The 22,033-nt window shown below is 47.3% G+C and overlaps 1 protein-coding gene across 4 annotated transcripts in view; it reads left to right on the top strand.

The window, feature by feature from the left end:
• Positions 1-6,965, top strand: part of OGDH (oxoglutarate dehydrogenase) — a 61,369-nt gene extending 54,404 nt beyond the window's left edge. For all 4 annotated transcript variants that reach the window (XM_084797313.1, XM_084797314.1, XM_084797311.1 and 1 more), the window contains 5 exons: positions 319-447; positions 1,283-1,355; positions 5,254-5,417; positions 5,618-5,772; positions 5,891-6,965. In XM_084797313.1, the coding sequence (XP_084653439.1) occupies positions 319-447; positions 1,283-1,355; positions 5,254-5,417; positions 5,618-5,772; positions 5,891-6,011 (642 nt within the window). In that variant the 3' untranslated portion in view covers positions 6,012-6,965. The remainder of the gene's footprint in view (positions 1-318; positions 448-1,282; positions 1,356-5,253; positions 5,418-5,617; positions 5,773-5,890) is intronic.
• Positions 6,966-22,033: the final 15,068 nt, after the last annotated feature.

The raw sequence follows: 22,033 nt of genomic DNA, 5'->3' as shown, positions 1-22,033 counted from the left end.
ACAAGGCTTTACAGCAATTTAAAAAGAACTCAGAACTACTGGGAGTCAGTTTCTAAGGAAGAGTAGACGTGACTGTAGCCAGCACCCGGTCTCCTATATTTCATGCATCCACTGCCAAGCAGTAGTCGTCAGATGCTGCCAGTGGTTAAGTGGGGCTCTGACTCAGGGAACCTGTGAAGTCTGTTCCTCACTGTCTTCAGGGAGTCCTTGAGTCCCCAGTATGACATCCTGAGGCCCCTCTGCCCCAAGTTGCCCCTTCTCCCAGGCAGAATGCTCACAACTGCCCCCGGACTCTGAGTATTTCCTTCCATGCTACAGGACCTGCAGGAAGACAACTTTGACATCAATCAACTGTACGACTGCAACTGGATTGTTGTCAACTGTTCCACCCCTGGCAACTTCTTCCATGTGCTGCGACGACAGATCCTGCTGCCCTTCCGGAAGCCGGTCAGTGCTGGGATCTCCAGAATGAGCAGGGTGCCAACCTTCCTGTGCTAACACAAGGAAGGACTCCCTGGTGCCTGTTGATTTAGGTTGGTTAAGTGGTACCTAAGGGGAATGCAGATGAGATGTGGTCTCAGGAAACCAGGTCCTGTTGCTTTGAATGCCAGGGAACTGCACATTCTCACTCCCAGACTGAGTCCTCATGTGGTCTTGACCATGGTGTGTAAGAGAGTTGACCAGATACAGTCCTCAGCGTAGCAGGGAAAACAAGCATAGTCACGACATAAGACAGCTTGTCATGTGGGTGTGCTGAGGACTAGAAGAGAGGTGAGAAAGAGGGCCCCAGCAAGGACCAGAGATGCCCAGGAGCCCCAGGAAGCAGCTCTTGAGCTGGGTGTTAAAGCATGAATAAGAGTTGTGTGGAGAAGGTAAGTGGGCAAAATGGTCAGAAAGAGGGTGCCTGGGATAAGGGTACAAGAGGCCCCTGCAGCCCTGGGATGCTGCAAGGGCGTGTGCAAGGCTGAGAGTTCCAGGACGTCTATGTCCCTGGCAGCTTGCAGGCCCACAAGGCGGAACAGCCCTGGTGCTAGGCCTTGTCACGGCTGTAGACTAGCTGACGGAGCATTGTCGCCGACACCACCTGGGAGCTCCCGGTTGGGAAGATGGCCCTGGAGAGTAACACCTCCCTGGAGGAGATAAGGAGCTGTGGGTCTCCCATTGAGAGCTGGGAGACGGGCTGGCCTTGCTGTCTCAGGTCATGCCTTAGATGTCCTCCATCTTGTACCTTCGTTCTAGAATCTTTAAGATATAGTCTACTATGGGCTGTTTTGTCTTTCAGTTAATTGTCTTCACTCCCAAATCCCTGCTGCGCCACCCTGAGGCAAGAACTAGCTTTGACGAGATGCTTCTAGGTAGGTGTGGAAGGCATAGGTGTTTCCTGTGGGGGATGTTAGCTCTGGGAGTTGTTTGCTGTTCTGTAGGGCTTTGGGGGCTTGTAGTTATCAATCTCCTGTGGCTCCTTCTGGATTTTTAATCATGACATAAAGACCTCTGACTGTGAGTTCTCCTGGAAGTAGCAGGGCTTGGTGGTGCATACCTTTAATCCCAGCCCTCAGGAAGCAGAGGCCGCCCCATCTCCAGGGCCAGCCTACTCCACAGAGGAAGTCCAAGCCAGCCGGAGTTACATGGTGAGACCCTGTCTCAAAAAAACCCAAAACAACAACAAAAGACACCACAGTGAGTCTAGGGTCACACGTGCGTGCTTGTGACAACTTAGCACAGTTCAGGATTACGAGGCTCAAAGGAAATCCTTGCAGTGAGGAAAGGATGGTGGAGGGGGGAGCATGCCAGCTGCGCTGCTGAGAGGGGTCTGTGGCGTGAGAGTTGTACGTGGAGGATGACAGGTGGGCTCATGAAGCCAGGACTGCTTCCTCTCAACCCCAAGCGCTGTAGTCTTTCACACAGTGGCCTCTTGTCTGTTGTTTTCTATTTGTGTGTGTGTAGTTAAATTTACATAATGTGGACTCGACTGTCCTAACCATTTGTAAGTCTTGAGTGTCACTAAGGAACATTCTTATTGTTGTACAGCCATCTCTCCTTCCATTTCTAGAGCTTACATCAGGTAAAACTGAACCTCTACCCACTAAGTGCCCGCCACACTTCCTGCTCTTGTCTGGCAACCTCGTCCCAACCAGAATCAGTGAGTAGAGCTGAGCAGCTCTTCTCCAAGGTGCTTAAGACCAGAGATGTTTTGGATTTGAGATTTTTCTAGATTTTGGAATATATTTATAGACCCGAGTCTAAATGTGGACTGCACTTATTTTGTGTGTATCTTGTCCACATGTGATAAAAATCACTCTGTATTTCCAGTGTGCCTGTGCTTTGATTGCAGCCCATCACATAGCAGGCAGATAAATAGTCCACTTGGGGTTGGTATTCAGGATGCTTTCAGATTTTAGGACTTAAAGACTAGGATTACTCAGTCTACACCAGTCTTTTTGTAACTGACTTATTCCAGTCAGTATAATGTCCTCAAGGTTCACCCGTGGTGTAGCGTGTGCCGTCAGGGGTCACCCGTGGTATAGCGTGTGCCGTCATGTCCTGTCTTCTTAAGGTGGAAGAATATTTCAGTCTGCAAACTTGATCTTAGCCAACAGATGATATATTTTATGGATCTGCTGTGTTTGGCTTTATTTCTCATGAGTAACACTGTTTAGTTGGGGGGGGCGGGGTTTGCTTTTGGGTTTTTGGAGGCAGGGTTTCTCTGTGTAGCCTTGGCTGTCTTGGAACTTACTCTGTAGACCAGGCTAGCCTAGAACTCACAGAGATCCGTTTGTCTTTGTCTCCCAAGTGTGGGGTTACAGGCGTGAGCCACTGCACCTGGCTGAGTAATACTGTCTTGAACATAGGTATACAAATAATCCTTCAAGATCCGGACATTATTCTTTTGCCATGTGGATTTCCAGTTTTAGAGCACCATTTTTCAAGACTATTCTTTACCATAGAAAAGCCTTGATGCCTGTGCCGAAAGTTATCTGACCGTGTGTGTGTCCCCTCAGTGTTCAAACTCATAAGAGGTTTGCATAGCAAGTGCTCTGCCCACTGAAACATATTACCCACCCTCACTTTCCATTTGATGCCACTTATTTTTTTTCTTTCTTGCCCAGTTCTATTTAGCACTTGTAGTAGCATGTTGAATACAAGTGAGAAGTGGCGAGAGTGGGCATGCTAGCTTTGTTCTTAACCTTAGAGGAACAGTTTCCACTCTTTTACCAATGAATATAAGTTTTGCCATGGGTTTTCATCTATACTGTGTATCATCCAGTTGAATGTTTAATCATGAGAACAGTCACTTAAGTCTTCTGTTTGTTTGTTTATTTTGTGTGCATTGTGGTTTTGCCTGCATGTGTATCTATGTGAGGGTGTCATACCCCCTGGAACTAGCATCTATATACAATTGTGAGCTGCCATGTGGGTGCTGGGAATTGAACCAGGGACTTCCGGAAGACCCGCCTTTTAACCGCTGAGCCATCTCCCCAGCCCCAAGTCTTCTCTGTTTTGTGAGCACTAGTTCTAGCAACAGTTGTTTGAATATGCCCTCTTGAGTGTGTTAACTTTTTTACTTGTAAACTTACAAGTAGCCGTCAGATGGTGGGGTTTTCGGTTTTTGTTTTTGTTTTTTTGTTTGTTTTTTTTGTTTTTTTGTTTGTTTTTTTGTTTTGTTTTGAGATAGAATCTCTCTATTACATAGTGCTGGCTTTCCTGGAACTCTCCATGTAGAACAAACTGGCCCTAAGCTCACGAGAGCCACTTGCCTCTATGTCTCAAGTGCTAGGCTTAAAGGCATGTGCCACTAAGCCTGTTCTATTTCTTTTTACTTTTGGGTTTTTGGTTTTTGGTGGTTTTCTTTTTTTTTTTTTTCTGTTTTTTCGAGACAGGGTTTCTCTGTGTGTCCTGGACTCACTGTGTAGAACAGTCTGACCTCAAACTCACAGCAATCCACCTGCCTCTGCCTCCCTGAGTGCTAGGACTAATGGCGTGCACCACCACACCCGCTCTTTTTGTTTTTTTAAAGGTCTATTTTATTATCTTACATATATAAATATTTTGCATGCATGCATGCGTGCATGTACGTACCATGTGGTACCTAGTGCCTGAAGAGGACAAAAGAGTATCCCCATGGAAGCTGCCGTGTGTGCTGGGAGTTGGAGCATGTCCTCTACAAGAGCAACAAGTGTCTTAACCCCTGAGCCACCTCTCCAGCTGTCCATCAGATTTGGGGGGGAGGGTTGGTTTGGTTTTTGGTTTGTTTGATTGCTTTTTTTTTTTTTTTTTTTTTTTGCGTGTATTGGTGTTTTGCCTGCATGTATGTCTGTGTGAGGGTGTCAGATCTCCTGGAACTGGAGTTACAGACAGTTGCGAACTGCCATGTGGGTGCTGGGAATTGAACCTGGTCCTCTGGAAGAGAAACTAGTGCTCTTAACTACTGAGCCACCTCTCCAGGTCCCCTCCATCAGATGTTTTAATTTATTTGTTCCTAAAGTGTACAGTAGGCAGGCCTTTTTTGGAGGGAGGGGGTCATCCAGACAGGGTTTCTCTGTGTAATAACCCTGGCTGTCCTGGACTCCTTTTGTAGACCAGGCTGCCTCCAACTCACAGAGGTCTGTCCACCTCTACCTCCCAAGTGCTGGGATTAAAGGCATGTACCACCACGCCTAGCTATAGGCAGGCCTTTTAAAGAATAACCTGCTGTGTCCCAGGTTCCTGCCTACAGCGTGTTGTTGCTGTTGTTGTTGTTGTTGTTGTTGTTGTTGTTGTTGTTGTTGTTGTTGTTGTTGTTGAGACAGGGTTTCTCAGTGTAGCTCTGGCTGTCCTGGACTCGCTTTTGTAGACCAGGCTGGCCTCGAACTCACAACGATCTCCCTCTGCCTCCTGAGTGCTGGGATTAAAGACATGTGCCACCACTGCCCGGCCTGTACAGCTTTTTTTTTTTTTGCCATATCATTTCAGTATATAGCCCTGGCTGGCCTGAAAAGTGCTATGTGGACCAAACTAGCCTCAAACTCACAGAGATCTCCCTCCCTCTGTGCTCTGAGTCCTAGGGTTAAAGATGTGTACCCCCACAGCTGGTTCTGCAACGTTCTTAGTCTGAGCCAATGCACAAGCATCATAAGCTTATGAGGGAGAAGCATCTCTAACCCTCAGAAACCATAGATCCCAGGCACTGTGTGACAGCCCTCAGCTCAGCCATAGTAGCTGTGGAATGGGCCTGGAGAAAGACACAGCCCAGCTGTGGAAATTTTCTTGTAGGAACCCACTTCCAGCGTGTGATCCCAGAAGATGGACCTGCAGCTCAGAACCCAGACAAAGTCAAAAGACTTCTCTTCTGCACTGGCAAGGTGTATTATGACCTCACCCGAGAGCGTAAAGCCAGGGACATGGCAGAGCAGGTGGCTATTACAAGGATTGAGCAGGTGAGAGCATGTGGCATAGCAATACCTGTGGGGTACTTGGGGAGCGATGGTGCTTTGGCAGAACATCATTTGCTGAGGTCCCTAACCTCTCTCACCTGCAATAGCTGCAAGACTTTTCCTTCTGGAATTCAGCCTCCCTTCGCTTAACCCTACCCATCCTCTAAATATCCCTTGGTTGACCTCGCCCCTGCTCTCTCCAGCTATCACCATTCCCCTTCGACCTCCTGCTGAAGGAGGCGCAGAAGTATCCCAATGCCGAGCTGGCCTGGTGCCAGGAAGAACACAAGAATCAAGGCTACTATGACTACGTCAAGCCAAGACTTCGGACCACCATTGACCGTGCCAAGCCCGTCTGGTAAGACCCAAGTCCGTGACGCGGAGACCTACAAAACCTTCCCTCAGGTTGGTGGGCAGTTAACCTGGAAGCAAGCAAGCTCTGACTTCATCTTCGTTGCTCCTTCTCTGTCTCTCAGGTATGCTGGCCGAGACCCAGCAGCTGCTCCAGCCACTGGCAACAAGAAAACTCACCTGACAGAGCTGCAGCGCTTTCTGGACACAGCGTTTGACCTGGACGCCTTCAAGAAATTCTCTTAGATGCTCATGGAGTTGATCAGGCCATGGCCCCCCCCATGTCCATGATGCTCTTTGCTTCTCAACTAAAGAATAGTGCCTCAGCACTGCCCACACTTTGCCCCTCGCTGTGCCACACACCTCCCCCTGTTCTCATAGAAGTTAAGCTATTGTCCACTCCAGTGCTCGGCTGCTCCCCAGGCCAGATCCTGCCCAGCCTGTGCTGACTTCTCTCAGGCTGCACAGCTTTCATGGAGACCAAAAGGAGCAGGACGAGGAAAGAAAGCCCTCTCCAGATGTCCTAGGGAAGGCAACTCTGGCCCCACCACTGTAATCCTCCAGGGTAGGAACAGAAAACCTGTGTGGCTTTCCAGGGTACTAGCCATCCTTGTCACCCAGCAAGTCACAGATTCAAGACTAGGGCTAGCTTCATCTTGCTAGGGCCAAGCTGAGGAGTCAAGGAGGAAGTACAGCTGGCAGAGTTCGGGGCTATCATTCGGCTGTAAGTGGAGGGTGGCACGGGGCAGTTGGAGAGGCCTTAGCAATGACCCTGGGTCCAGCTCTGCTCTCCTGCCTTGGGTCTCGGGCTGTGTGGGGAATTTGCCCTAGCAACCATGCCTGGAGTGATTGGCTTTGAGTAGGATCCAGATGCTCCCGTGGGTCCCAAACCCCAGGCACTGGCTGCCTCTTGGTCCTGCTGACTCTTCTCTCCTAATCCCCTAGCCACTTAATTTTCTTTGTTCCCTTAAACACACGGAAACTGTTCATGAATCTTTTCTTTGCTGTGCCAAGGCAGGTCAAAAGCAGGAGATGAGTGGACAAGGCAAGGTGTCCCAAGGAACCAACTGTCCTTCCTCCCTCTTTTGATCTTCACAGGGACAGATCTGATTTATTTATTTTGATTTTAAAAAAATGAAAAAAAGAACAACCAACTTTGCATTGCATCAGCTTGACCCATAAACTAAGTTATCATGGCCAGCCTGTCTGCTGTCATTCTGTGTTCTACCTCCAGCCAGCCTGCCTGGAAACCTTTTCACTGAGGTGTGGTGCCAGCTGCCACTTGCCTACTGGATTGTGCCCCATAGCTTTCTATACCCTTATGGGCAGGAGCAATCATTATGAGGTACTTAATACGAACTGGGTTAGCTGCTCTGCCTCAATGGACAGTACTCTGCTCCCTGGACTGGGCATTTATATTTGAGTCAGCATTCCTCATGAGTTTGTCGTTTTGTTTTTGTTGGGTTTTTTTTCCCCCGGGTCGGGGGAGGGCTCTTTGTCCCAAAACAAACCTTATGTGTAGCCCTGGCTGTCCTAGACTTGCTCTGGAGACCAGACTGGCCTCAAACTCACAAAGATCTGCCTGCTTCTGCCTCCCGTGTGCTGGGATTAAAGGTGTGTGCCAGCATGGCCAGCTATCATGGACTTGTTTTCAGGATTGTCAATAACTATAATGAGTGCCCAGTAGAGAATGTCCTGGGCTGGGAACAATGGCCCTTACTCTCGGGGTAGGGGGGAAAGGACAGGATACTATTTTGCATCTACCTGTGGTGAGCACACACTCGTTTTTGTTTTTTATTTTTTTTATAGCTGGGTGTGGTGGTGCACACATTTAGTCCTGGCACTCAGGGAGGCAGAGGCAGGTGGATTGCTCTGAGTGTGAGGCCAGCCTGGTCCACAGAGTGAATTCCAGGATAGCCAGGGCAGTTACACCAAAATTGCTGTCTCGAAAAACAAATTGGCTTTTCTTATTCACGTACCTCATAGAAAAGGGGGTTTCTAAACAGGATAGAGCTGTATGAAGAACAACTTTAGGTTGGTCCACACTGTGTTTACACACAGGAGCAGTACTGTCCTAACAGCAGGCAGGCGTAGCAGGGACGCTTGTCAGATGCGCCTTTGCAGACAACCCTGGGCCCACTTAGAGCAGCATCCTGGATAGCGACAGCAGCTCTTGCAGGAGGAGGTGCACGTGCAGTCTTTGCAGTCACGGTTCAGGAGCTGCTGGTGGAGCAGGAGCAATTGAAATCCATTCTGAGATGTAATGAAGCTGTTACAGCAGAGCGATGATGAGGTAGACTATTGGAAGCCACGGTCTGTCAGCACATACTTGTACTTGCCTAGTTTCCTTGGGTAGGTAGCATAGAGCTGTGTGGAAGTGTGCGTGCTGTGACACTGATGACCTCATCCTGTCATCTGGTGAGACCTGTACCACCTCCCCTCAACCTAAACACCATTTAGAAAGGATAGCCCAGGGCAAGGTAGCAGGGAGGCTCACCTCATAGACTGAAATGCTGAAGGAGAGGCAAGAGCAAAGCCCAGATTGTGAAAGCCCAGGTAGCACTTCCTAGAAAGCAGGGATTTGACTTGGCTCATGAAGCAGCTCAGTGTGAAGCTATTAGAAGTAAGCAGGAAGCTGGGCGGTGGTGGCGCACGCCTGTAATCCCAGCACTCAGGAGGCAGAGGCACGTGGATCACTGTGAGTTCAAGGCCCAGTCTACAAAGCAAGTCCAGGACAGCCAAGACTTCACAGAGAAACCAAGTCCTCTATGTGTGGATCAGTGACTCTGAGCACCATAAAGAAGAAATGACTTCATTCTTTTAAAAAGGCCAGATGTGGTGGCGCACGCCCTTAATCCCAGCTCTCAGGAGGCAGAGGTAGGCAGATCTCTGTGAATTGAAGGCCAGCCTGGTCTACAAAGAGAATCTAGACCAACCATAGCTACACAGAGAAACCCTGTCTTGGGGGGGGGGGGGAGTAAGTCAGGCTGGAGAGGTGGCTCAGAGGTTGAGAACACTGGCTGCTCTTCTGGAGGTCCTGAGTTCAATTCCCAGCAACCACATGGTAGCTCATAACAATCTATAATGAGGTCTGATGCCCTCTTCTGGCATGCAGGAACACATGCGGGCAGAACACTGTAAAAAATATCAGTATCTTCAAGAGTGCGGTAGACATGCAAAAAGGAAGACCTCAAGGGAAGATTCTTTGTTTTGGTTGTGGGTTTTTTTTTTCTTTCTTTCTTTCTTTCTTTCCAGTTTCACCTTCCATAGTGTCTGCTCTTACCTCCCCTATCCATACCCCCCCCCTTTCCCTACCCTAACCCTAACCTATTCAGTTTGTTTTGTGACTCACCAAACCTAACCAAAGCCATCTCTGTAACCAAAGGTTTGGAGCTCTCCATTAGAGCCTGGTGAGCTCAGCAGAGTACACAGAACGACAGTCCTTCCCCCACAGAGGAGTCTTGGATCCATTCCTCCCTTCTCTGTGTCTGTCTGTCTCTCTTACACCACACAGTTGCTTTTCCAAATGGTTTCTTTATACCCCTTTTAGCCAGGTTAACCTTCCTCCATCTCACCTCCCCAGTACTTCTGCCTAAATTTTCCACCTATGGAATTCTCCCTCTACTGTTTTTAAACCCATGTCCTACTGTTTCCTCAGCTTTAGGTAGCCCCCTTCCCTGGTTTCCTGGCTTGTATAGGTACTCCTCTTGGACTATACTAAAGAGTGAGAACATGCAGTTTATCCTTCGGAACACGGGTTACATCAGAATAATTTCTTCCAGTTCCATCTATTTCCAAGTTCCATAATTTCATTTTTCTTTGCAGCTTAATGTTCTAGTTTTCTTTCTGTTGCTATATAAAACAATCAAAATAAAAGCAACTTTCAAATCAGTCTGTCATTGAGGGAAGTCAGGGCAGGAAGACCAGCAAGAACTTAAAATAGGGGGCTGGAGAGATGGCTCAGCGGCTTAGAGCATGTGTTCTCACAGAGGTCCCAGGTTCAGTCCCCAGCATCCATTCGGTGGCTCACAGCCATCTATAACTCCAGTTCCAGGGGACCAAATAGCTCTTATAACCTCCTTGGGCACTTGGTATACATGCATATAAGCAGGCAGAATACTCATACACATAAAAATACATCTCTAAAAGCAACGTGGGGGCCAGAGAAATGGCTCTGTGGTTAAGAGCACTGACTGCTCTTCTAGAGAACCTGGGTTCAGTTCCCATCACCCGCATGGCAGCCCTCACCTGTCTGGAACTCCTGTTCCAGGGGATCTGACACCCTCACAGACACACATGCAGGCAGAACAATGCATATAAAAATAAATCAAATGCGGGGATTGGAAAAATGGCTCAGCAGTTAAGAGCATTGATCTTTCAGAGGTTCTGAATTTAATTCCCAGCATCCACGGTGGGATTGACAACCATCTGTGATTGTAGTCCCATGATATCCATCGCCACCTTCTGGTGTGCATACATCAGACAAAACACCCAAACACAAAAACCCCCCTCTTTAAACAGCTTTTTTTGAAATTTTTATTATTATTTTACAGTGCTCTGCCTGCATGTACACCTGCACACCAGAAGAGAGCATCAGATCACATTAGAGATGGCTGTGAGTCACCATGTGGTTGCTAGGTATTGAACTCAGGACCTTTGGAAGAGCGGTCAGTGCCTCGAACTCACAGGGATCCACCTGCCTCTGCCTCCTGAGTGCCGGCTTAGCAGTCAGTGCTCTTCCAGAGGTCCTGAGTTCATTAGCAACCCCATCTATACTAGGATCTGGTTCCCTCTTCTGGCAGACAGGCACACACACGCAGGCAGAATGTTGTATACATAATAAATACATCTTTAAAAAAAAAAAGAAATAAACAATTTCAGGCCGGGCATGGTGGCTCACACCTTTAATCCCAGCACTCAGGAGGCAGAGGCAGGTGGATCCCTGCGAGTTCAAGGCCAGCCTGGTCTACAAAGCACGTCCAGGACAGCCAGGGCTGTTAACACAGAGAAACCCTGTTTCAAAAAGACGAAAACCATAAATTGAAGCAGAAATCATGGAAGAATACTGTTTGCTGGTTCATTGGCTATCTTGGCTCACATTCCACTCAGCTAGACCAAAACCACCTGCCTAGGGGTGGCGCTGCCCACAGTAGGTTGGGCCTTCCTATACAATAATCAATCTCTCACAGACATGTCCACAAACCACCTGTCTTAGTGAGGGTGACTACTGCTATGATAAAACACCATGACCAAAGCAGCTTAGGGGGGAAAGGGTTCATCAGAGTAAGTCAGGACAGCAACTTAAGGGCCAGAGCTGATGCAGAGGCCATAGAGGAATGTTGCGTACTGCCTTGCTTCTCATGGCTTGCTCAGTCGGCTTGTAGAACTCAGGAGGGTCAGCCCAGGGATGGCACCACCCACAGTGTGTCAATCAATTAAGAAAATGCCAGCTGGGCGTGGTGGCACACGCCTTTAATCCCAGCACTCAGGAGGCAGAGGCAGGTGGATCACCGTGAGTTTGAGGCCAGCCTGGTCTACAAAGCGAGTCCAGGACAGTCAAGGCTACACAGAGAAACCCTGTCTCAAAAAACCAAAAAGAAAAAAAAAAAAAAGAAAGAAAGAAAATACCTTACAGACTTGCCTATTTGGAGGCATTTACTTCATTGAGGTTCCCTACTCCCAGATGACTATTTTGTGTTAAGTTGACATAAAACTATCTAGCACACCAACCTAAAACTGTTAATTACTCACTGGAAATTCTTTTGTCCCCTCCTGGGTAATTCTATAATGTCAAGTTGACAGTTTATGCTAAGTAGGACACAGTAATACTGTGCTGTGCATATGGTTGTGAGCCACCATGTGGGAATTGAACCCAGGTCCTCTGTGTAAGAACAAGTATTCTTAACCACTGAGCCATCTCTACAGACCCAGATGGAATTTTAAAGTGGTATAAGTCTGCATTTCCATAATGCCTACAAATGTTGAACCATTTAAATATGTTCCCTAGCCATTTGTCTTTCTTCTTTTGAGAACTCTTTTTTTCATTCTGTATATGTTTTCTTAGTGTTTGCTTCATTATACAGTATATATTCTAGACACTAATCCTTTCCTAGATGTAAAGATTTCCTCCTTTTCTGTGGTGTCTTTCTTGTCTAGTGGCTGGTTGTGAAGTCTAGACCACCTCCACCTCCTGGCTCCACCTCCACAGCTCTGGGATTTATGCCTAGAAAGTCAAGAACAGCTTTTTTTGGAGGGGGCATTTGCGGGGTTTTTTTATTTTGTTTTTTTGAGACAGGGTTTCCCTGTATAGCCCTGGATGTCCCAGACTCACTTTGTAGACCAGGCTGGCTTCAAACTCACAGAGGTCTGCCTGTTTCTGCCTCCCAAGCACCACCGCGCCTAGCTAAGAACAGCTTTTTAACCCAGGTTCCAGAGATGGAGCACAACTTCATGCTTGCAGGCCGATTAAAATATCACCCCAGCCTCTAGGGGTTTTGTTTTTGTTTGGTTTTGGGGAGGTGGCAGTGGGGGTGGGAGACATGATTTCTTTTGTTTGGAGATTGTCTTGGTCACTGTTCTGTTGCTGTGAAGAGACACCATGACCAAGGCAGCTCTTATAAAAAGAAACCATTTAATTGGGAACTTGCTTAAGTTTCAGGAGTTTAGTCCATTGTCAGCATGCCAGGGCGCATGGCAGCAAGCAGGTAGGCCACTGGAGCAGCAGCTGAGAGCTACTTCATGATTCCTAGGTGTTAGGTCTCAAACTTGGGACAGATGGCTGAGGTGCCTATTTAACAAATCAAAGTGGAAGCTGGGCATGGTGGCGCACGCCTGTAATCCCAGCACTCAGGAGGCAGAGCTAGGTTGATCTCTATGAGTTCAAGGCCAGCCTGGTCTACAAAGTGAGTCCAGGACAGCCAAGGCTACACAAAGAAACCCTGTCTTGAAAAACAACAACAACAAAAAAAAGGCTCAAAGTAGATGCTGACCTCCTAGTTCTCTCTCCCAGTGTCCCTCAGTCCCTCCATGTTACAGAGCCCAGCTGACTGGAATACCCTTCCCTTCTATGCCCTCACTCCCCACCCCCTCCTGTTTTTTACATGGCTCAGGGTCATGTCCATGTCCAAGCTGGACTCTCCCAGATATTCCTGCCTATGGCTGTGTTCTCCCACGTGTCTGCAATAAACTCTCTCCTCCACCACACCTAGGAGCAGTCATGTCTTTCTGTAACTCTGGCTGTCTTAGAAGTTACTCCATAGACCAGGCTGGCCTCGAACTCATGGAGATCCACCAGCCTCTGCGTCCTGAGTGCTGAAGTATACCACCACTGTTAGCATATAGGCGGAAATACACTGGCCTGCCCGCAGGGACCTAGCAATTGCTTATGCCACGATCTGCAGATGGCAACAGGTGTGTGTGGCCAGATAAAAGAATTGCTCACCATCCCATCCCTCTCTGTTCCCGGCATTCTCTCTCCACCCCTTTCTCCCCTGTCTGCCCTCATGTCTGTGCTCGTCTGTCTGCCTCTACCCCTTCTCCAGGTCTCATTCCTTTCCCTTCCCCCAATAAACCTCCTTACCCCAGATCTGTTGCGTAGCATTTCTCAGGGGCACACATTGGCATGGGCCACTATGGTACTGTTAGAGTACAGGCGATTCTGCTGGCCTGCCTCAGTGACCCAGCAGCTGCTTACGTCATCACCTACTGCCGCACTAGGTGCACCAGGTGGGCTGCTGGATAAAAGGACCCCCACCCCCACCCCAGCACTCTGTCCCAGTCCCTCTGTGTTCCCATGGTCTCTCTCCCCTTTTCTGTCCTTCTCTGGGCCCCACCCCCTTCTCTGCTTCTTTCTTTCTTTTTCTTTTCTTTTTTTTTTTTTTTCTTTTTCTTCTCATCTGGGGTCCAAACTGGAGAATGGCATAACTGTGTCCCCTTTGGGGAACTAGACTGGTCTGAGCCAAGCTGCTGATCTGGCTTTGCTAAGTATGTGTGGATCACTTATTTTTGCTGGCTTTTGACCCAAAATTTGATTCCAGATTCCTGAGTTCTATTCCTCATCTTCAGCTGCTGCTTCCCTCTACCTGCTCTAACCTTGACTGTCCTGGACTCGCTTTGTAGACCAGGCTGGCCACGAACTTGCAGCAGTCCTCCTGCCTCTGCCTCCCCGTGCTGGGATTAAAGGTGTGCACCACGCCTGGCTAATAAGTAATATTTTTTTCTTTTCTTTTTTTTAAGGATCTATTTATTTATTGTGTATACAAATCTTATTATAGATGGTTATGAGCCAACATGTGGTTGCTGGGAATTGAACTCATGACCTTTTGAAGAACAGTCAGTGCTCTTAACCTCTGAGCCATCTCTCCAGCCCTTTTTTTTTTTTCCTTTTCTTTTTTGGTTTTTTGAGACAGGATTTCTTTATGTTATCTTGGTGGTCCTGGACTGACTTTGTAGACCAGACTGGCCTGAACTCACATTGATCCACCTGCCTCTGCCTCCTGAGTGCTGGGATTAAAGGCATGCTCTACCACGCCCAGCAATAAGTAATTTTTTTAGATGATAGAACCTTACAGTGAAGTTAGAAATGGCAATGCGTACATTGCACATACACACGCACGTGTACTGCAGACAGGTTGTGCTTGCTGGGCAGGCCTGACCTGTTTCCTGGAGAAAGCCCTGGGGTCTCCAGCAGCGGCAGTTGGTGAGACCGGAAATGATGAACAGCCTGGGCCGGGTGTTGGGCTCACCTAATAAAGTGAGTTTTCAGGCATCTTTTCCAGCAGCAGGGGGCAGCACAGAGAACACTGCAGCAGGAGAGTGTGTTGCAGAGAGTGGGCCACGTGTTAACAGGCATCTAGGCAATCAGATAAGAAAATTCAGGACACTGGAACATTAGCAAGAGTTTGCATTTAGATCACATAACCGCCGACAGCAATTGTATGAAGCTAGGAAAGTTGTCCTGAAAGAAGAAAGCAGAGAGGTGGAGAGATGGGATCAGTGTTTAAGAGTGTTAAATGTGGGGCTAGAGAGATGGCTCAGTGGTTAAGAACACCACCTACTCTTCCAGAGGTCCTGAGTTCAATTCCCAGCAACCACATGGTGGCTCACAACCATCTATAATGTAATTTGATAACTCTCTTCTGCAGATAAAGCACTCATAGGCAATAAATAAATCTTTTTTTTTTTAAGTGCTAAATGCTCCTACAGAAGACCCACTTGGGTTCCAGTTGTCCACATGGTAGCTCACAGCTGCCTGAACTCCAGCCCCAGCCTGAGCACTGCACAGGCACAAATATAAAATAAGTCATACTACATAAATAATGAAGACTAAAAGGAAGGAAGGTAGGAAGAGAAAAACATGGGTTTTAAGAAGCACAACCAAGAATGACCACTAGAAAAAGTAAGTGGAAAACAAGCCCAGAGCTGCTCCAGGGGGTCATGTCAGGCCCCTCTGCTTCAGCAGTCAGGACTAAGGTCTCAGTCAGCCTTTCCCACAGCCCTGAGGGAATGAGGAAAACAGTTAATGGCAGGTTGGAGAAATAGTGACTGGCCTGTCAAGGAAGGTGAGGACAAAAGGACAAGGACAGTGGTACAAAAATGCAGGTTGTCTGGGCTGCACAGGAGTCCTGGAGTTCGCCACATTAACACACTCTAGCCAGGAGCATTCTAAAAGGTTGAGCCAGAAAGGCTGCACTGCTCAGTGGGGTGTCAATGCCCCACACCCCACCCCACCTCACGTACAAAGGCCCAGAGTGTGTAGTAGCCCTCAATGGGATCCTTGGAGGTGTCCAGGGCCTGGTCAGGGGTCAATAAAGTCAAGTCAATTTTCAAAGCAAAAGACTTTGGGTTTTGGTTTTTTTTAGAGACAAGGTTTTCTCTGTGTAGCCCTGTAGCCCTGTGTAGCTGTCCTGGAACTCACTCTGTAGACCAGGCTGGCCTTGAACTCACAGAGATCCCGCCTGCCTCTGCCTTCCAAGGTGTGTGAGCCATCGCTGCCTGGCTAAAACACTTCATTGTATTTTGTCTGTGAACTTTCATTTTATTTTATTTTATTTTTTGGTTTTTTTTTGTTGTTGTTGTTTTGTTTTGTTTTTTTCAAGACAGGGTTTCTCTGTGCTGCCTTGACTGTCCTGGACTCACTCTGTAGAACAGGCTGGCTTTGAACTCACATCAGTCTGCCTGCCTCTGCCTCCCAAGTGCTGGGATTACAGGCATGTGACCTTTTTTTTTTAACTTTGAGACAGTTCCACTGAGTTTCCCAGGCTGGTCTTAAGTGTGTCTCAAGGTCTTGAGTAACTAGGATTACAAGAATATTGGTCCCTTTTCTCATCACTGTTACCAAAGCAACATAAGGAAAGAAGGGTTTTCATGGCTCACAGTCTGAGGGTAACGTGGTGGTGGGGAAGTCATAGGAGCGCCAGTGTGTGAAGCAGCTAGGCATATTGTGTCTGCAGCCAGGAAGCAGAGAGAAGTGAACGTTACTTCTCAGCTTACCTTTTCTTCTTCAATGTTATTTTAGTTTATTTTCAGACAAAGTCTCTTTTTGTAGTTCTGGCTGTCCTAGAACTCTCAACATAGACCATGCCAGCCTTCGACTCAACAGAGATCCATGTGTTTTAGCCTCCTGACTGCTGGGAATAAAGGCACGTGTGGCCATACCCAGCTCCCTCTACCCCCGTTCTCTGAGTGAGTGTTCTTCATGTGTGGGAGGTACGTCCATGTGTGTGTGCATGCATAAGGAAGCCTGAGGTCAGCTTTGATGTAATTCAGCCTTACCCATGAAGGTGAGGCTTCCCACTTCATACCAAAGCTTACTAAGATAACTAGTCTTCTCCCCAGCCATCTTGTCTGGAGGTCCCTTGGCTCTGCCTCCTGAGGCCAGAGTTACAGGTGGACCTCCAAGCCCACCAGTCATTTACACGGTGTAAGCGAGGGCACAGTGTAACTACCAAACTAGACCACTGCATGGGTTGCAAGAAAGGTCTATTGGGGATCAAACTACCAAGACCATCTCCTGGCAGGGTCGAGAGGATGCAGAGAGAAGCAAAAGCAGAGAACCAGGAAGACTTTATACGGCCGTCAGCAGGGTGGGGGCCATTGAGCTGGTACAGGCTGTTCCAGAACTAGAAGCTCTTGCCCCAGGTCGTTGACTTTTGGGGGTGGATCAAGAGGGGTTTCTGGGACACAGATACCAGCCTTTAGGCTTCTTTTTACACAATAACAATCCTTCTGTTTACCTGGACAAAGTCCTCCTGCTTAGGACATTGTCACCAGCACTGCCATTTTGGGTGAGCACTTTAGACATAACCCATGGGTTCTGGGACCTGAACTCCAGGTAAGCACTTTACCACCGAGCTGGCTCCCCAGCCCACTTTTAAGATGGTCTTTCTACCTGAATTAACTCAGTCTAGAAACTCCCGTTGAGCCATACCCCAAGGATATCTCCTGGGTGATTCTAGATCTTACGTTGACGCTTAGTATTAACTATCACAGTAAGTCTGCACCACTGGGCCTGCATAAATAATATGTTCCCTCAAGCTCTTATCACACGCGCATACAATGTCCTTCGATCATCTGTCTCTACTAGGCTGTCACTTCCTCTATGTCCTTTCTAACCTGCCAGTGTCCAACTTCCTCCAAGTAGCCTCTCTACCTTAAATTTTTTATTATTTGTGTGTGTGTGTGTGTGTGTGTGTGTGTGTGTGTGTGTGTGTTATGTATATGTGGACACATGCCATGGCACACACATGGAAGTCAAGGGAAGTTTTGTGGAATCAGTTCCTGGGATCAATGCTCAGGTTGTCAGGCTCTCAGTGTCAGGCAAGAGGCCCTTTACTTACTGAGCTATGCCGCTGGCCCAGTTCCCTCCCACGTTTGTGGTTGGTTTTTGTTTCGGATCTAGACTCTGCCTGTGATTCATCTTGAATAATTGTGTAGGAACTGAAGTTTAGGTCAGAGTTCTTTTTTTGGCCATTTGTGTCTAGCAGTTCCAGAACCATTTGAAACAAAAGATCAAGGCTTCTGCATTGAATTTGTTTCATGTTTTGTTTTGTTCCTGAAACTGAAAACCAAATTTAAAGCCTTGCAGTTGCTGAGTAAGTACACTACCACCAACCTAAATCCACAGCCCTTAAGTTTATTTTGTATGTTTGAAAAAAAAAAAAACAAAATGACAACAACAAAAAACAAAATGAAACACACACACACAAAAAACAAAAACAAAAATGACTGGAAAGCCAGGAGCACGAGTCCACATCTGTAATTCCACCACTCAGGAAGCAGTCACAAGTTCAAGACTAGTCTAATCTATGTAGTGAATTATGGGCCAGCCTGAGTTACAAACTCCCACTGCTAAAAGAACAACTTAGCCAGGTGGTGGCGGCGGCGGCGGCGGCGGCGGCGGCGGCGGCGGCGGCGGCGGCGGCGCACGCCTTTAATCCCAGCACTCGGGAGGCAGAGGCAGGTGGATCACTGTGAGTTCGAGGCCAGCCTGGTCTACAAAGTGAGTCCAGGACAGCCAAGGCTACACAGAGAAACCCTGTCTCGAAAAACGAAAAAAAATAAATAGAGAACAAATTAGCTGGGCATATTTGTTAGCATCTATCTCTGTTTACTGTTCTGCCCATTGATCTCTGTCCTCTCGTCACCAGTCCTACACTGCATTGATTATACTAGTGCCATAGTTGGGGTATGGAGATTTTTGCATTGAAAGCTCAGTCCTTGATAGAAGCAGTGTTCAGAGATGGGGTTTAAAGACGGTGACTGGATCAGAAGGGCTCGGTCCTCTCGAATGGACTGAGCCACAGATAGATTTAAAGTCTGAATAGGCTTTTGGAGGTGGGGACTGGAAGTACGGCCCTGAGAGCTACTCCCGGTGCCCAGTCCTTTCCTATTCTGTGGTGATGCTGTTCTCCTCACCACAGCCCCACTTAGGGGCCCAGACAACCGTGCACCGAAACACCTGAACCCATGATCCCAAACCAATTTCCCCTTGAAGTTGTTTTCCCTAGTATTTGGTCACAGAGCCAGAAGGTCTAATACGAGTCACGGTGTGATAAACTTTGAGACCGGAAAGACTGATCCTGTAAGCTTTTCAAAAAGTGTGCTATTTGACAGCAATGACATCTCACCACATAGTGACTAGCAGGGCTAAACTCCAAATACTGACATCATCGAATGCGGACAAGGATGTGGAAAAACAGGAGTGCTTATCTACTGCTTATGGGAATGCAAGATAGTGTATGCACTTTGGAACTGAGAAGTGCGCTTTCATTCAGCAATTGAGGGGGTACTTGCAGGAGTCACAGGAGGCAGGAAAACCTCAAAGAGGATACAACGAAAACTAGATTCAACCTGACATAGTCTACCAGGCTAGGTCAAACGTCTAGAGAGTCTGATGCCAGGCAGTTTATTGCCAGCATATTTAAATATTTTTTTATGTATATGAGTGCTCTATCTGCATGTATGCCTGCATGCCAGAAGGGGGCATCAGATATTATAGATGGTTGTGAGCCACCATGTAGTTGCTGGGAAATGAACTCAGAACCTTTGAAAGAGTAGACAGTGCTCTTAACTACTGAGTCATCTCTCTATCCCAGGCAGCATTTTTTTTTTTAATTTATTGGTTTTTCAAGACAGGGTTTCTCTGTCTAGCCTTGACTGTCCTGGACTCACTTTGTAGACCAGGCTGGCCTCAAACTCACAGAGATCTGCCTGCCTCTGCCTCCCGAGTGCTGGGATTACAGGCTTGCGCCACCACGCCCAGCCCAGGCAGCATTTTTAAATACAGTAGAACATGGGGGAAAGTTTCCAGGTAACAATCATTCCAATTCCGGCTACACAATAAAGCTCAAGGTGTGACCACATAGAAACTCCTTTGTGCTGGGGCACATCTTTAATCCTAGCACTTGGGAGGCAAAGGCAGTTAGAGGCCAGCCAGGGCTACACAGACAACCCTTGTCTCAAAAAAACAAAACAAAACAAAATAAAAAAAAGAAAAGAAAGAAGCTCACCACGTCATCAAGAACCTTTGTTCCCCCAACAAAAACTAAAATTCTCTTACAATGCACCCCTAGAATTTCTACACCCCTGGAAATTAACCCAACTGGGGCTGCGGAAACAGCTCAGCGGTTAGGAGCACTGACTGCTCTTCCAGAGGACCTGCCAGCTCACAACTGTCTGTAACTCCAAGATTTGACACCCTCACCTAGACATACTTGCAGGCAAACACCAACACACATAAAATAGAAATAAACAAAAAATTTTTAAAAAGAAAAAGAAATTAACCCAACTGAGCAGAAGAAAAGCCCACACAAAAACCTGCATGTAACGCTGTGGCAGCTTTGTTCATACTTGCAAAAGAACGAGATGACCTTCAGTAGGAGAATGGAAAAGCTATACAATAGAACACTTGACAGTGGTAAAAAATAAAAAATGAAAGAAGCTGTTGAGCCGTGCAAAATGAGATACTGAAACCTTAAATGTATATTGATAAATGAGTAAGACAATCTGAAAAGGAACCGTTGTACATGACGCCAACTCTTTGACCATCTGAAAAAGGCAGAAGTCTGAGGATGGTGTGAATAAAGGCGACCCGAGGCCAGACAGGAGGTAAGGGACAAGGGGCCATGGGTACTGAACACAGTAAAACTACATGATAATAAGATAATGGCAAATGAAGAATTACATGCTTTCCAAAATGCATAGAGCTGTAGAACACAAGAGAACTTTGATGTGAACTATAAACTGGAATCAATAATATCATACTGGTATTATTGTCCAGTGTGAAACTATAATAATGTCACACTGATATAGCCTGTTAATGAAGGCTGGAGTGTGCCAAGGAGGGGATTAGTGGGAATTTGGTAATAGGCTGTTTACTTATGTATTCCTCTCTGTGTGTGCATACACGGGTGTGCTTCCCATAGCACACGTGTGGAGGTCAAAGGGGAAATTGTGGGGTCAGTTCTCTCCTTCCTTCACCTTGGGCCTGTGGATAAAGCTCACGTCATCAGGCTTGGCAGAGTCCACATTACCCATGGGTCATCTTGCCAGCCCACTCAGGGCTACTTTGTTTCATTTTTGTTGCTTTTGTTTTATTTTATTATATTTGTTTGTTTGTTTTTGTCTTCTGTCTTTGTTATTTTGAGACGGGATCTTTCTATATAGCCCTTCATGTCCTTGAATTCACTATGTAGACCATGCCATCCTCAAATTCAAAGGGATCCACCTGCCTCTGCCTCCCTAGTGCTGAGATTAAACTTGTGGGCCAATATGCCCGGCTATTTATATTATGTTAATGACATGTATTTGTGTGTGTCTGTGTGAGGGTATGTGCACATCGAAGCAGGTGCCTGCAGAAGCCAGAGGGTTCTGATCCGGAGCTGGAGTTACAGGCAGTGATGGGCTTCTGATACTTGTGCTAGGAACTGAACCTAGGTCCTCTGTAAGAGAAGAATGCGCTCCTAACTGCAGAGCCATCTTTCCAGGCCCTCAGTTCTATTTTTGTTTGATTGCTTTTTCAAGACAGGGTTTCTTCTCTGTTTTTTTTTTTTTAAATATTTATTTGTTTATTACATATATAGTGCTCTGCCTGCATGTTCATCTGCAGGCCAGAGGAGGGCGTCAGATCACATTATAGATGGCTGTGAGCCACCATGTGGTTGCTGGGAATTGAACTCAGGACCTCTCGAAGAGCAGTCTTAACCACTGAGCCATCTCTCCAGCCCCTTCTTCTCTGTTGTTACACAGATCCAGGAATGGCAGCTGTGAGCCATCCAACATGGATGCTGGTGGGAACCCAGCTCAGCTCCTGGAGGAGCAGCAAGCGTTCTAACTGCTGAGCCGTCTCACCAGCCCCACTGTTGAAGCCCATTTTGAAATCTTTTCAGATAATTCTAAAATTTCTGTCACATTGGTATTGGTATCTATTAACTATCTTCACAAATTCAGTTTGAGATCTTCCTGAGTCTTTGGTTGAAAATTAGTCAGGCGTGGTGGCACAGGCCTTTAATCCCAACACTTGAGAGGTGGGGATGGGGTGGGGAGGCGTGGGGGTGGGGGTAGGGTGGGGGGGTGGGGGTAGGGTGGGGGGGTGGGGCCAGATGGAGCTCTGTGAGCTTGAGGCCAGCCTGGTCTGCAAAGTGAGTTCCAAGACAAGCAGAGCTGCTACACAGAGAAACCCTGTCTTGAAGAAAACCAAAAAACAAAAAGAAATAAAGAAGAAGAAAAGAAAACCAAATATTTGGAGGCAGATCTCTGAGTTCAAGGCC

This window comes from Acomys minous (assembly GCF_964271855.1).
Source record: "Acomys minous genome assembly, chromosome: 10".
NCBI lineage: Eukaryota > Metazoa > Chordata > Mammalia > Rodentia > Muridae > Acomys > Acomys minous.
This window is presented reverse-complemented; position numbering and strand designations above follow the sequence as displayed.